Source organism: Nelumbo lutea, chromosome 5, assembly GCF_056320005.1.
Source record: "Nelumbo lutea isolate HS-2025 chromosome 5, American lotus-T2T, whole genome shotgun sequence".
Taxonomy (NCBI): domain Eukaryota; kingdom Viridiplantae; phylum Streptophyta; class Magnoliopsida; order Proteales; family Nelumbonaceae; genus Nelumbo; species Nelumbo lutea.
The window spans coordinates 77,491,256-77,507,100 of NC_142688.1; the positions used below are offsets into that span (position 1 = coordinate 77,491,256).

At 34.5% G+C, this 15,845-nt stretch overlaps 1 protein-coding gene across 2 annotated transcripts; it reads left to right on the forward strand.

Moving 5' to 3' along the window:
* The first annotated feature begins 807 nt into the window (after positions 1-807).
* On the forward strand, positions 808-4,896 carry LOC148852995 (Peroxidase superfamily protein). 2 transcript variants are annotated; one of them, XM_088945056.1, is made up of 5 exons: positions 808-1,011; positions 1,166-1,341; positions 1,467-1,655; positions 1,792-1,954; positions 4,341-4,896. In XM_088945056.1, the coding sequence occupies exons 1-5, from the start codon at positions 978-980 to the stop codon at positions 4,736-4,738; spliced, it is 960 nt and encodes a 319-aa protein (XP_088801182.1). In that variant the 5' UTR covers positions 808-977; the 3' UTR covers positions 4,739-4,896. The 2 variants fall into 2 exon arrangements, with proteins under 2 accessions (XP_088801182.1, XP_088801181.1); XM_088945055.1 differs by lacking the exon at positions 808-1,011 and having other exon boundaries at positions 1,059-1,341.
* The last annotated feature ends 10,949 nt before the right edge of the window (positions 4,897-15,845 follow it).

The window sequence follows — 15,845 nt, forward strand, 5'->3', positions numbered from 1 at the left end:
CAAGTATAATCCAGATAATAATATCTGGATTAGGAACATCTCCTGTTAATAATATCAGAACCAATCATATTATCATCCGGAAATATTTCTAATACACAGCAGGGATGTGCTGTGGGGCGTTGTGGGGCAGAGATGTGAACTCTCCAGTCTAATCAGGTCAGATTTGATTATCTCAATTAATAATAATTGGTTTGATTGTGGATCTATTTATAAAACTGATTAATAATTGGTTTTTGTCAATGGGCCTTCTAGACTGCAGGTAGCCAATACTCCACTCTGATCACTAACTAGTGGAGTAGATACTTAGAATCAAATGATATATCACACTAATTTGAAAAAAAAAAAAAAGAAAGTGGAAAAATAATAGTTTTTTAACCTTGAACTTTACTCTGATGGAGGGGTAGCCACAGAATACTTTATTGGAAATTCAGAAAAACCCAAAATGGGGGAGTAAATAAAATAAATAATTAAGTTAAAAAAATCTTATTCATTAAACAGAAAAGGCCTTATAAATGCCAAAACAAACATAATAAATTAATTAACTTTAATTTATTCTAATATTAATATTCCATCCTCCTTAGGGTTTGAGAGTGGTAGCCAGTTGAGCAACAAATGAAAATGAAGAAACATTCTGGGCGGCAGGTCAAACTTAAAATTGTGCTCCACTCCACATATATATTGGATGGTCTGAAATTATTAGAACACAATCCCACCAATTGGTCTGTAAAAGAATGAGGTCCTGTCGTCCATAGTGGACAGCCTCGCCACTGTAAATGGATTTCAAATAAAGAAAGAAATAAACAAAGCACATTTCAGTCAAGTACTGCTACGAGACAACATATATACATGTAAACAAAGTTGTAAACAATCGGTTAAGTGTTGATATATTGTTTAGGTGGAGAAAATGATGAACCACTAAGTGAACTTTTCATGCTTTCATGAACAATTAATTCTCTTTTCTCGCTTGCTTTGGGAGGATGGTGGAAAGAGAATTGAAGCTTCTGGACCAAGGTGGAGTCATACCCCATTTATAAATACATATGTTGCATGCCTTCTCTCCACTCTTCATTCTGTAGTTAACTCTTCCCTCTCTAGCTACTCTTCTTCCCTTCAAATTTGGCCAAAATGGTTATTCCCCAATTCATTGGCGCTTTTTTTATTGTAGAACTGATAATTACTGGAAGCATCATTGGTGTAGATGGCCTAAGTATGGACTACTATCTTATGAGTTGCCCATTTGCTGAAACCATAGTCAAGAACACAGTGAACAGAAATCTGCAATCGAATCCTGCTCTTGCTGCTGGACTTCTCCGGATGCATTTCCATGATTGCTTTATAGAGGTAATGAATCAGAATCATCCCATCTCTCTCTCTCTGTCTCTAACCTCTCCTCACGAAAGAAGAAGGGAGGAAATAAACCCATCTCTCTTATTCTGGGGCTTGTTGGGTTTTCTTGCTATTTACAGGGATGTGATGCATCAATCCTCATTGATTCTACGAAAGATAACAAAGCAGAAAAGGACTCCCCAGCGAATTTGAGCTTGCGTGGCTATGAGGTAATTGATGAAGCAAAGGAGGAAATCGAGAATCAATGCCCAGGAGTTGTTTCTTGTGCTGATATTATTGCAATGGCTGCCAGGGATGCAGTTCTCTGGGTAAGAATTAATCTCTCTTTCTCTCTCTAGATCTCTTTCTAATGGGTATCATGTATTAGAGAGATTCTAGTGATGAAATTAATATTTCTTTTGTTTTTGTAATGATCCTTAATTAATTACATGGTATACGCTTCAGGCTGGGGGTCCCCTATATGACATTCCTAAAGGAAGAAAGGATGGACGAAGGTCTAAAATAGAGGACACATTTAACCTGCCTCCACCCTTCTTCAATAGCACGCAGCTTATCAAGATGTTCGGACAACATGGTTTTAGTGTTCAAGAAATGGTGGTTTTATCTGGTATTAATGCTTCTTCCTCTTATGCATGCTTTATATCATAAATTATGGGATAAAAACTCATAATATACCCACTGTTGACTTGATCATCAACAACCTGCTAACTTGCCCGGTTGAACCGTTTGTCCCATTTGACCCGGTCAGTGGTCCATATAGGAACTTTTATTTATTATTTTCAGCCCATTTCCCTCTAACGCATACCATTTTATGGGAAAATTCCTGATTAGTACCCTGTACTTTGGGCCTAATGTCACTTTGGTCACCAGATTTTAAAATGCAACTGAACTTTCAAAGTGTGTCAATCCAATACCTATCGTTAACCGGATGTTAATCAGCTGTTAAATGCCTCTGACAAAGACACAAATGCCCTTCAAGTGTGTCCAATTTTCTTTATCAACTATTCAAACATTGACAAAAATTTAATAGTCCTAAATCTTTATCTCTTTTATTCAAGAAGGTTGGGGTCCATAATGCCCACAGAGGCGTGCCCCCAACTTTCTTGAATAAAAGAAACAAGAATTTGGGATTGTTAATTTTTTGTCAGCGTTTGAATGGTTGATAAAGAAAATTAAATAACACTCAAAGGGCATTTGTGTCTTTTTCAAATGCCACTTAATGGCTGCTTAATAGCTGGTTTAATGGTAGGTATTGGATTAACATGTTTTAAAAATTTGGGTACTGAATTATCGCATTTTAAAGCTCAGAGACTAAAGTAGCACTGGGTCCAAAGTACAAGGTACTAATCGTGAGTTTTCCCTAATTTTGTTCAATAGGATGAATGTATGGTATTATAAGCATATCCATTTTTTTCTATCTTTATATATTTATTATCTATTAATGACATCACAAGTTGACCCATTTTAACTGGATTAAAAAGCAAGGTTTTTAAAACTAATCCGGATAACAAACCATTCAGAGGTCCCGTTTTTGGGTCAAACGGTCCGATCATTCGAATCAAACGGACAACCCATTCTGACAAAAAAATGCCAAAAACCGTTGGACGGTTCGAATGCCCAGGTCAGTGGTTTGCTGATCAAATCAATAGTTTTTGGCCAAACGACAGTTCTGGGGTAAAACAGAACCGGTTAAGTGACCTGTTACTGGTTTTTTGGTCCAACCATCTAGTCCGATCTAGTTTTGAAAACCAACGTTTTAAGACTCTACCCCCAATCGGATGGTCAAAAAGTGAAAAGTAGAAACTGGTGACTTTTTTGGGTCCCGGTTAAATGACAGTTTTGGTAGGTTGGACAGACAAACCACCAGGTTAACTGGTAAAACCGGGACCCATAGAGCATTCCGGTTTTTAATCTGATATGAATCTTAAAACACTAATGTTTTGTCTCTCAGACTCAGTTTGAAAAGAGTATAATTATAAATATGTACGTATAATTGCATACAAAATCATATAAAGTAGAAGGCTTTACACTACAGATTTATATTCGTACTCCTTTCGAACTGAGCGTTAGTTAATAAGTTTTCAAAGATATTGTGTGCTCATTAATAACTGAAGCTGAAATTGTGTAAAACTCTATGCAGCATTCAATATATTATTATTGTTATTATTATTATTATTATTTAATTATTTTATCAACTAAGAAATAAATTGATGAGAAAGATGAATTGTCATGTTATCAAACGGCCCCTAATATATAACTGAAAGTTTTCTGTTGTCTTTGGTATCATTTTATTTTCTTCATGAAATGTTTTGGGGTTGATCATCAATAAAAATTGATGAGAAAGATGAATTGTCATGTTACATAAGGGAGTCACTTCAATAGGAAAAATGCATGTTGGGAGTTGGGAGTGATCATTGCTATTTAGAGTTGAAACATCAATAGAAATTTGATGATTCAACTAACAACAACAATTTATATTTATGATTGATATTGGCGGATGGGCACATATGGCAAGGCCTGGGATGGCGCAATGTGGCATCAGCTGGATGCAATCCTGGCCGCCCACTGCCAACCACCTTCAACCACTCCCAAGGTAAGGTCAAGTATAAATAGGGTGCCCTTCTCTTGGTAAATCCATCTTATTCACTCTTGCTCTCTTGTTCACTAGCTCTCAAGTGATCTCGTCTGAGCCCTCACCTCAGACCTCATCCAACCCCTCTCATATACTTGACTAACTTGACCGTTGGAGTTTTCGCCCCTGGGATAACACCTAAGGCCTCTGATATGTGATATCTTACTCTCAAATTGGACACATCGGCTTCGGCTAAGGAAGCGGCTTTACCTTATTGCCCTCGACCCCATCCTTGACAGCAACAATGGTCAACCCAAAACATTTTTAATACCAGTTTTTATTGATCAACCCCAACCGTTTGATGAAGAAACCAAACACAACTTTAATTACCAGCTAGGCTTACTGTTTGTCTTCTCTCTAGGGGGACACACGCTGGGAACAGCAAGATGTTCATCCTTCAAGAGCAGATTGAGAAAATTTGATGCAACCAATGATGTGGATCCTACTCTTGATCAGAACCTCGCAAAGGCAATGTCCCAAACATGCAATGCCGGGGATGACGCAGAATTTCCTTTTGACTCTTCCAAAAACGCATTTGATAATTTATATTTCAATGCACTGCAGAGGAAAGCAGGAGTTCTCACCTCCGACCAGACCTTGTTCACAAACCCCAAAACCAGGGGCATTGTCAACGCTTATGCCATGAACCAAGCAATGTTTTTCTTTGATTTTTCTCAAGCAATGGTTAAGATGGGTTTGCTTGATGCTAAAGAAGGTGATAAAGGAGAAGTACGAGAAAACTGTCGCAGAATCAAATGATTCTCCATGGGTGGAAAGCTCAAATTTTATATGTATTGTGCCATATACACCTTAATTAATAAGTGTATTCTTGGTCAATTGCAATCCTTCATGTGTATTAGCTCTTAATACATGTATATTTCTATCAAATAAACATACGGTTTCTTCCTTGATAGTGATATTATTTGCTTCTATTACATCTATGAGGGCGTTTTTTTTTCAGATTTTGAGAGGGGGGGAATTGGTCAATGGGAGCTCATTGACCAAGAATCCCATGTTCTTTTTTCAGATTTATGTGGGGACCGGGAAAAGTTTATTTTCTTGGTATCACTTGAATGGGACAAAAATGCTCTTTTTAATAATAGGTTTTTATGGCTAAAATGGCCATTGCCTTTTTTACATGAGAAATAAAAGAACATGGGTAAATGCACTTACTTGGGTAAGTGTTTGAAGGGATGAGAGATTCATTATATGGATAGCCGAACCCAGTAAGTAGGTTGGGCGAAATTTCAAAAATTTCTCTCTCCCATTTGGGAATCACATTCCTTGTTTTAGAAAATCTGTCTTTTTAATGATCAATCTTGAACCTAAATCGAACCAGATCTAAAACAAAAAAATAGGAGAGGGATATACCTGATATGGAGTAGCAATAACTCCTAACGAAGGTGTTCACGCCCAAGGAAAACACCAAAGACTGCTCCCACTGAATATGACACAGTGTAGGGTGAAGTAGAATCAGCAGGTGGTTTTTCCCAAGAACCGAATCCTTTAGCAAGAATTCAATGGAGGCGATGTGAGCACGACTTCAGATCAATTTTTCTTCAAAAACTGATATCAAGAACCCTTATTGATCGCTCCTACAGTGGAGAACGAACTGGCAATGGCGGCAGTAGGAGGAGGGCGCAAGAGCAGAAGATGACGCAGTTTTACTATTGTTGTCTTCTCTCTTTCTGTGATTTGAGATCAGATTTAGTTGATGTGTCTGGAGGTTCACCCCCCTCCTCCTTTTATAGCTTTAAAAAGAGTTCATAATCTCATTAGGGGTTTCCTAATCCAAATCATTATTTGGATATGGACTCTCTTTAAGAGGTAAGGATAAGCCTTTATCTTATTTGCAGATTAGATCAGCCCCCCCAATCTTATTAGGAGCTTCCAGATCCAAATCTTTATTTAGATTTGGACTCTCTAAGTGGATAGGGATAACTCCCTATCCCATCTGCTGATCTAAATCTCAGAACTGCTCATCTTTAAATAATTTAATTATACCAGTTCGAATTGGGCTTTAGGCCCATTAAATCTATGTGCTCATTCGGCCTCTAAACTGATGCCTAGTTGGGCTTCCTTATATGGCGTGGGACCCAAACATTGATCTACACATCAGCCACATGGGTTCAGCCTAGCCTCTGTTACAAGGCCTAAGCCGAATTCACTGTTATGGACAGTGGTCCCTGGGCCAAGCCACCTTATAAAAACCCAGGGGCTGTGGGCAGATGCAAGATTAGCCCATCAGGTATTATCCTCAATGGTCTTACACTTAACCTCTCAGTCCATAATGATCAAACACTGCTCGACAAGAGAGGACTTCTCCCTCGGTTGCAAGGAACAGTATTGCAGTCTCTACTCACATGGATCCCGGGAATTAAAACATTTTGCAAACATTTTGAAACCATTATATATATATATGTATGTATGTATGTATATCCGCATATAAATATATTTTGCAAAACAAATTTCAACGATTGAAATCAACTACTGGTAGTTTTGGTTTCCATCAGAAAGAGTGCGTTCCCGATCATTACCTTTGTCTGACAAAGGGGCTGATCCTGTCACTATGATCACCCACTCAGATGAATTCTTCAACTGTCCCAACATACACAGGTTTTGACCCCCTCTAAGGATCTCACTGATTGGCATATCAAAGACAGCCCAATTCGACACCTAGTGCAGTATCATAATCGAGTCTAGGGGTTAGGTGTAGCATTCTAATTTTGCCCACTAATCACCAAGGTTCAGGGCAATACTGGAATTCTGGTTCAGTTCAGGGTTTCAAGTAACCTACACTACATGTACCTCGGGTCTCACCCTGGTAGCTGAGACAGACTACCACAACCAACTTGGTGGCACATCAGTGTCAATCTTAGCAAGATAAATCTCCCCAGATCTATCCAACGACTATGAACATTCTAAAGTAACACGAGTCTCATATGTGTCTAGTTTAAGGGTATTACACAGAAACACACCACAATAACAAGAATCAAATATGTACTTTATTCATTTACATTAGCTAGATAAGTAACTTACCAAAAAGCGAACAGGGCCTATGTGTGTTCTAGTTCTAACTGGCCCAATTATCATCATTATCACCTAGGCATTGTCCAAGTTATGCCATACTTATCGATGGCTCTTGGGCATCCAATCTTTATGAGATTCATTGTACACTTACATCCTATTTTCAAGATCTCTTTTCCTCCTCTTTCCTATTGTTACAAGAGTTTGAAGGCCTAATACCCTCCATTTCAGATGTTGAGAATGAAATTATTCTATATATGTTGCCCACACTTAATTGATTGATGAAATTAGAGAGGCAGTATACAATATTGGTGCTTTTAAAATCCCTGGTCAAGATAGGGTTCAGCCAGTGGTTTACCAGTAATGCTGGCCTATTATTGGTTTTGAACCCCCATCCATCAGGTTCAACATTTGTTCCTTCATCCTTTAGATATTGTGCAGATTAGTCAAACTTATATATGTTTGATTCCTAAATCTGCATCGTCCTTTGAACCTTCGGATTTTAGACTCATTGGTTTGTGTAATGTCTTCTATAAAATCCTTGCAAAGATACAATGCAAGAAAATTGATTTTTAAATTGTTGCTAGAAGTCCCTAAACTGTCGCTATATACTTTACCGATAATTGGCAAACTGCCACTAAAAGATCTGTCGCTAGACATTCCAGCGGCAGTTTTCTCGGCTGCAGGTATGAGATTTAAATTGCTGTTTTTAGCAGCAGTCATGACTGCCATCATATAATTTAAAGTTCTAGTAAAATTATTTTTAGCGGCAGCTGTGACTGCCGTTAAAACTGAATCGGCTGCTGCATTAAAAGTTAATATTTTTCTCCAAAAATTTATTTTAATTAATTTTATCATTTTTCAATCCTAATTAATGCTACTTGTCAAGTTTAAGACCAATTTAAGCCGTACATCTCAAGATAACCCAGTATAGTTTTTCAGAATAGTGATGTTTCCTCTTGGTAGAGCCCCAAAAGCTTAACGTACTCTTTGAGGGGGGGTGGTGACTCTGGGGGCTTTGCTGCCACGATCCACTGAGATTCAACCCTCTGTCACATCGATTCGTCCCTCCCCCCACATTTCGCATCCCACAACGATTTGTCCCTCCCCCCAGTAATGAGTTTTCAAAAGAAGTCCCTCCCCCATGCATCGTGGTGTGCCAAGAACAAAGTCCCTCCCTCTCCTTTTCAACATAACACACGCTTGTGAAAGTCCAACTCATTAGAACAACCTTCCATATCCCATGGCTCCACACCCACCATATCCCCATAGAGGTTATTGATGCTACCCTCCCACTCGGTCGACTGCACAAGGCTGCCATGGTGCGAGTCGGTGTGAAAATCTAACTCATCTGAATAGCCTTACCTCCCCTCCTTTTCAACATAACACCCTTGGGGAAATCTAACTCATCAGAACAAACTTATATATATATATATATATATATATATATATATATATATATATATATATTGAAATTAATAATAATTTAATATATTACAAAATTAATAATGAAATAATATAATAAAAGTGTAAATTATGATTTTATAGATAATTAAATTCAATAAATAATTAATATTTTTATATATTATTTAAGTATTTAAATAACTAAATACTTTAAATAATAAAATATTTAATATAACTAGATTTTAAATAGTTAAAATAAAGAAATTATGTAATAAACTTTAAAAAAATAAAAAGAAGAAAAATAATTATGACATAATATTGAAACTAATAATAATTTAATATTTTTAAATAATATTGTAAATAACTATTTCACTTCTATCAAGTATTAATTCGAGAAAATAACTTTCAAAAAACTTAATATTTATTAATAATAATTTTAAACTCTTAATTTGTATTTATTATATAGTTATATATACTAAAATTAATATTTATTATATTTTAGTAATTATTTATTATTTTTTGTGATAAATGTATTTTCAATGATTATGTATAAATTTATTTTCTTTTGTTCTTTAATAGAAAACTTTCAATAATTATTGGAGATTAAAATACTATTAATTATTGAAAATTTTAAATTCAATTTATTATATTTATTGTATTTTTGTTATAACTTATTGATTAATATTTATTAGAGATTAAAATATTATTTGAGATTACACCTATTTATTGACTAAGTTAATATATTTTTAGTACTTATTGTATTTTTGTAATTATTGTAATTATTGTATTTTTTCCATTATCAATATATTTTCAATAATTTTGTGTACTTTTGCTATAAATTTTCAATAATTATTGGAGATTAAACTATTGTTATTTATCAGAGATGAGACTATTAATTTAGATGAAATTATGAGTGTTCATGAGTTGGTTCGGTTCGGTTGTAGGCTATTTGGCCAACCAATTTGACATGGTCGGGTTGGTGAGTTGGTCAACTGAAACCAATTAACCTTTTGTGAAAATGACCCACTCAAGTTGTACCAGTTTGGGTTGATTTTTTGGTTTGGTCAGTCAGTTCAAAAGATTTAAACTTAAAAATTTAATTAAATTTTAAAAATTACAATGCAATTATTAAAAATAAATTTAAAAATTAGATTTATGATATAAAACATTTTAAAATAAGAAATATGGGAAATTTCCCACTTTTGCATATTAAAAATATAAAATATTATATATATATATATATATATATATATATATATATATATATATATATATATATATAGTATACCCAGTTAGGTCATTCAATTTTGGTCGGTTTACAAATGGCCAAAGTGAAACTGATCTAATTTTGTTGAATTGGGAAATTTTTTAACCAAAGCCGACCTAAAATACTAAAAAACCAACCAACTCGGGTCAAGTTGATCGGATTAGCCGGTTTCATCAGTTTGATGATTAAACCTAACTGAAATTAATTATTGTTATTTTTTATTATAAGAAATTTATTAAAAGTAATATATAAAATATGAATAATTATTAATTATTTAAAAAGTTGAAAATATAAAACAATTGTATACTCTTATGTGTTTCTATTAGGGTCATTTACTAGAACACACCTTATAGTTTTACATATTTACTTAAACCTATTTTATAGTTTTCATTTTACTAAAACATATATATTTTACAACTTATTTACTTAATCAACCTTTCATTAAGGAGTGTTTTTTTTTTTTTGCCATTAGGCCCATGATTTTTTATTTCAGAAATACCCTTGACACTTTTTTTGTACAAAAAACAAAATTGACCAAATATAGTCAATAGAGTGGTTGTCTGTGTCTTATTAAGGGCAAAAATGGTATTTTTATTTTTATTTTCTTTTTATTAAATTTATTTAAATGAACATTAGGGTCAACACTGTCATTTTCCACTATCATCTAATGGAAGATTGATTAAATACATTGCAAATTATAAGTGGTATTTTAGTAAAGTGCTAAGTATAGGGTAAATTTTAGTAAATCCATGAAACTATAAGGGGTATTTTAGTAAATGACCCTTTTTATTGTTTAGTTTTCACTTAATATATCCCATGCATCGCACGGGTCCCTACAATTATATTATATATAAAATAGTTAATATATGTTGTTGTTGCTGAGGTGGTGCCAGTCCCACCGACTGACTTACCGAATGCAACCTTAGTTTTACCCATAAGATGTCCCACCGAATAAAAGAGGTTGAGGTGAAGACCATTTCTCACCTCTTGCATTCACAAAACCAACCAATATTTACAATGGATTGAAAAGTAGTTCCAATCCTAGCTTTCCATTTTGGCAACTGATCAAATGGTGTAAAATTTTTAAAAATACCTATTATACCCTTCGTTGCTACTATAAATAGGGGTGACCCATATTTTTGTAAAATCATCACATAAGCTCATTTCTCTATACTTCGAGTATATAGAGTGTTGGATGTTGGGGATTGTAGGGCTTGTAGTGAGGTTCTATTGTATTTTCTCATGTTTTCATACTGAAGAAGAATCTCTAAGTTGCTGCTTATGGACGTAAACAATTTGGTTGAACAATGTTAAATCTGGTTCTCTCTCACTTTTTTTCTTTTTGGTTGTTTGTTATTTCATTTTCTTTCCTTTGTGCACCTACTGATTATATTATCTACTACGCCACTCCCAATATATGTTACTATATTATATTATATAATACAGTATAGTTCTAGGTTTCAAAAAAATAATAAATAAATAAATTTCCAAGTATTCAAGTAAGAACGATCACATGCAACCCCCCCCCCCCCACCAAGACTTATGGTAAGCATCATTTATGTACTTGGGCCCCTTTATTGAGGTTCAAATGTGTAGGTGGTCTAGGGTTACAATCTATTGAGTTGAGAAATAAGGCACTTATAACAAAACTTAGCTGGAGATTTCTCATTTCACCGAATGCGCTGTGGGATAAGATATTAAAGGTGAATTATTTAAATGGTGATGATAATTTTTGGGCCCCCAATTTGAAATCTTCTCTTTTAGCTATTTGGTCTAGTACAGTGAAGCCAAACTCTTCTCTCTTATAGTGCTTAATGAATTCTCAATGATTATTGGTCGGTAGATTTTTTCTATGACCCATGATGCAGTCTAAATATCTTCTTAAATACAACCAAAAAAACGGGTTAAGCATGTTGAGATAAAAATAGGCAACCACGAGCATCGGAGAAAAATGACTTGAGAAATCTCTACAAATGACGCAAATTTAAGAAACATCAAAAAGGTCGAATAAATGCCTCTAACAGAGATGAAGCCAGCAAGTGTGTCTCCCTACCAAATGAGTTTGGATCAACTACGTAAAACCCTCAATGGGTATAGAGAAAACAGGTACCATGGCACCCAATCCATATCAATATTGAAAGCGTGAAAGTGAGAGAGGCCAAGATTGCCTCCTGTTACAAAATTCTCCTTAACGCTCTACTGTCCAAACATTCAAGGAATGGGCCCCACAAAAAGCCAAAAGTGCACAAAAGAAGTTGTAACTTATAACTGTAGGGACGTAAAATATGCAAAAAAAAAAAAAAAAAAAACATCCATCCATGTTATAGAAACCGAAACAGTTGGAGCATGAACGTCATCAGAGAGAACTTGAAGACGGCCGGAAAAATGCTTGCCAAGAACAACAACATTGTTGCAAAACAAATGGATACCCATGTAGACCCCAAAGGCACACCACACACAAATTCAACCAAGGCCCGATAGAAATAAGAAAAGAAACAGAGGGAAAATGAAGATTATAATGAATAGAACCAAAGATCCCAACTCTACTCCATAGGCTTGGATCAAATTCAACCAAGGCCCGACAGAAATAAGAAAAGGAGCAGAGGGGAAATGAAGATTAGAATGAATAGAACCAAAGATCCCAACTCTACTCCATAGGCCTGGATCAAAACCGCCGTCTCTCCAATTTGTCCAAATAACTTCTCCAACAAACACCGATATGAAGAGAAATAAATGAAAACTCACATCCATAGGTGTGAGAAAGAAACCCTCGTGCAAAGTGTGAGAGAGAAAAACCCACATCCATAAATGTGAGAGAGAAACCCTCCCGTAGAGAGAGACCCTCACGCAGAGAGAAACCCTTACCCTGAATGAGGGTAATCAAATCAAATGTGGATATGTTGGATGATAGTTTACCTACATGTATCACATCTATGGTAATCAAATCAAATTGCCAAAACGCCCAAGAGTAATTTATTGATTTAATGGATATCCTAACCTAGAATCTATCTCCCTTGGGTCATTCTACTACAACCTTTGGAATGAAATTCCTCCAATCCACTCAAGTGTCTAGTTCAACCTGCTCTTTCATATTTGATGCTCTGTTATGGATTTGAGACTATCCTTCCAATTTGTCATACAACAAAAGAAGATTTTTTACATTTATTTGTTTATGAAAGAGGCAGTTTAGGCCAAGTTTGGTTTGCTGTTCCAGGCTTCATTCTTTTAATTCTTGCTCGTTCTGGGCAAGAATGGGCAAGAATGGATAACATCAAAGTATTTGATTACAAAATTCTTATCATGAGTCTCATTCTTTTCATAATGAAAAATCAACCCACAGCACAAAAATTGAGGTATAGTAATATTTTCTCATTCTACCCATTTTTATCCATTCTTGTTCATTTTAGAGTTTCATCTTGGATAAGAATGAGAAAGAATCATAGTTAAACCAAACATAGCCTTAGTGGACTTATTATCTTTTTGGTGGCCATATATCCACAATGTCCCAAAGTTGTTATTTAAAGGGTTGTGTATATATAAGGTACATTTGGGCCAATTCTATCATAGCTTCTATTGTTTCAGCTAGCAAAGTGTGTGACTCTCCTTCTTCCTTACATTCCACTGCACTATTGTGAGTTTCTTGATACATTGGCTTCTGGTCAGGGATCAAATTGGCAATTTCATCTACGTTCATGCCTATCCACTCCCCCTCTTTGTTCTCCAACTGAAATGGAGCTCACTAGCCTTTCTTTGTGGCCTTAAATTTGCTAAGGAACTCAATCTCTCTTCTTCTATTATCTTAGGTGACACATTATGCATTGTCAAGTACTTGTTAGTAGATCACTTCACCTCCATGGCGGCTTTGCACCGTGTTAGCCAATTTAAAGATTTTACTTGCTGCCCACCTTCCTTCTTGTTAGTTTCTTATGTCCATAGGAATGCAAGTTGTGCTGCACATACTATAGCAAAGTATGGCTTATCTCGTTGTTTACATACTTGGTTAGGGGTTCCAAATTTCCCTACCCCCTATATTGTAAGGGACTCTCATTTTTCCTTATCAAAGCTGCATGGATTAATTATCCTTCAAACATTTTCTAAAAAAATAATATAATGAATTAATTGGACACAACATTGTAACAATATTGTATAGAATACTATGATCACAATGCTCATGATGGATAAGATTTTGATATATCATTAAATGCTATATGACATTGAATCCATTGACTAGTAAGGAAAAGCCAAAGAAAATAAAAATGGAATAAGCTTTGTGATTGATGATTATTCATGTTCTTAAATGCATATTTTGTATCTCTTGATTCTACAGAAATGTTTTTTTCTTCAGGTTAACTATCTATCTATTTTCTCCTTTTTTGAATATTTCTTATTTTTATTTTGTCTTAAAATATAAGAATGAATAATTGTCGATTTTGATGGGAGAAGTAGGTACACATTTAAGAGAGTGAGAAAGAGGTAATAGTACTGTAATATAATACAATCAAATATTAACAAATCAAATCTAAATAGGTTGATGTTAAACAATAAAAACATAATACAAGTTAATAAAAATATTATTCTAAAAAATTATTAATTTAAAATCCACTAATAAGCTTCCACTTAAAAATATTAACTATTAATAAAACTTAGTAAAAATTAAAACACATTTATGTTATAATAGTTAATAAAAAATAAGAAATCGGTATTCTTAAAATGTTAATTTAAAACATTTCAATTGCACTTAAAAGTTAAACTTAATAAATACTATTAAAAATTAAATATTTAAATACAATAAAAAGTATTAATTGATAGACTTAATAATATTATGACTTAAAACCCATTGGGCATAATAAACATGGGTTTGGTATACTCCACATGCCGACAAAAAAAAGATATATTGCACATAAAACATGTGTTCTAATATTGCATTTTGTTTTGTTTATTCTTTTTACTTCCATTAGATAACATTGTATTAGTGCATTTTAAATTAATTACTATTATTATTAAAATTAATACTTTTTATGAGTTGGGAGTGAACATACTACATAAGATATTTATATAAAATAGAGGGCCCATTAAAAATGATATAAAAAAAAATGGGAAGCCCAATGCATGTGGCTACTGCCAATGTGGGATCTGGGTAGGAATTAATGAATGCAACCTTACCTTGCAAATACATAGAGAATCTTTAAGGAACTATTCAACCTAAAAGCATAAGCTGTGAGGTTATTTTTTGGCATGCCCCCTTACATGAAAAGCCTATTGGGCTTGAAGTGTGAACAAGTACAAGCTCACCCATACCTTGTGCTAAAATTTAATTAATTATAATGGGGCAATAGGGATTGGACACTAGACTACTTAGTCAAACAGGCTCTAGATACCATCTCAAGGAACCAATTAACCTAAAATCTTAAGTTAATTGTTAGGTGATGTCCTAGGATAAAGTTTTGTCCTTTTGCCTTTACAGCCCAAGTGGAATGTCTTAAGAACTTGTACTAAGTATGGACACTTTGCCCAAACTCTTTCAATGACTCAAGTGGAGGCAATGTTCTGCCACAACAAAAAATGGCTAATAACCAAGATAAGGTATGTAGAGAGATTAAGATAGAGTCATGTGCTAAGTGGGCAATATGTACACAATAGCTCAAGTGTACTTCTCATTACTTTGTATTCTATTTATAGACTCTTTTATGACCATTGAGTTTGCTCTAATAGGTAGGAATTACCCAGAAATCTCTCTAATTAGTTGTGATTAGCCTCCACTAGGATGAGACACTTGTCCCTACTTGTTTAGAATTTTTTTTTTCAACAAATAATTGCTATAGTGGGCCGAATTCAAAAAGAATAAGCCAAAACAAATTTTAGTCTTGTAAGAAAACAACAACAACAATTGAAAAAGGGTATTGATAGTGTGTGCATACTAGTCCACATAGAGAAAATACTCCGTCGATCGTGTGGTTATTTCTGATTGACCTACGGATAATCCTACACATCAAGGATGAAATCGAGGACCACAGGCCACTCGACCCAACAGATTTGTAGTAGCATTTCTTTGTTTTCAACATAGTAAGCTTAATTTAGAGTTTGGAGGCATTTTTTCAATCACAATTTGGTTAAAGGTTTAGTTTGTTGTTTCAATCACATCCTTGGTTAAGCCAATACGAGTCGATA

What these genes read in the sequence shown, in the direction of transcription:
- LOC148852995 (XM_088945055.1), top strand. Translation starts at nt 1,126, where the DNA reads ATGGTTATTCCCCAATTCATTGGCGCTTTTTTTATTGTAGAACTGATA. An exon ending in TCCATGATTGCTTTATAGAG is followed by an intron (nt 1,342 to 1,466) that starts GTAATGAATCAG and finishes TGCTATTTACAG; the next exon opens with GGATGTGATGCATCAATCCT. An exon ending in CCAGGGATGCAGTTCTCTGG is followed by an intron (nt 1,656 to 1,791) that starts GTAAGAATTAAT and finishes TATACGCTTCAG; the next exon opens with GCTGGGGGTCCCCTATATGA.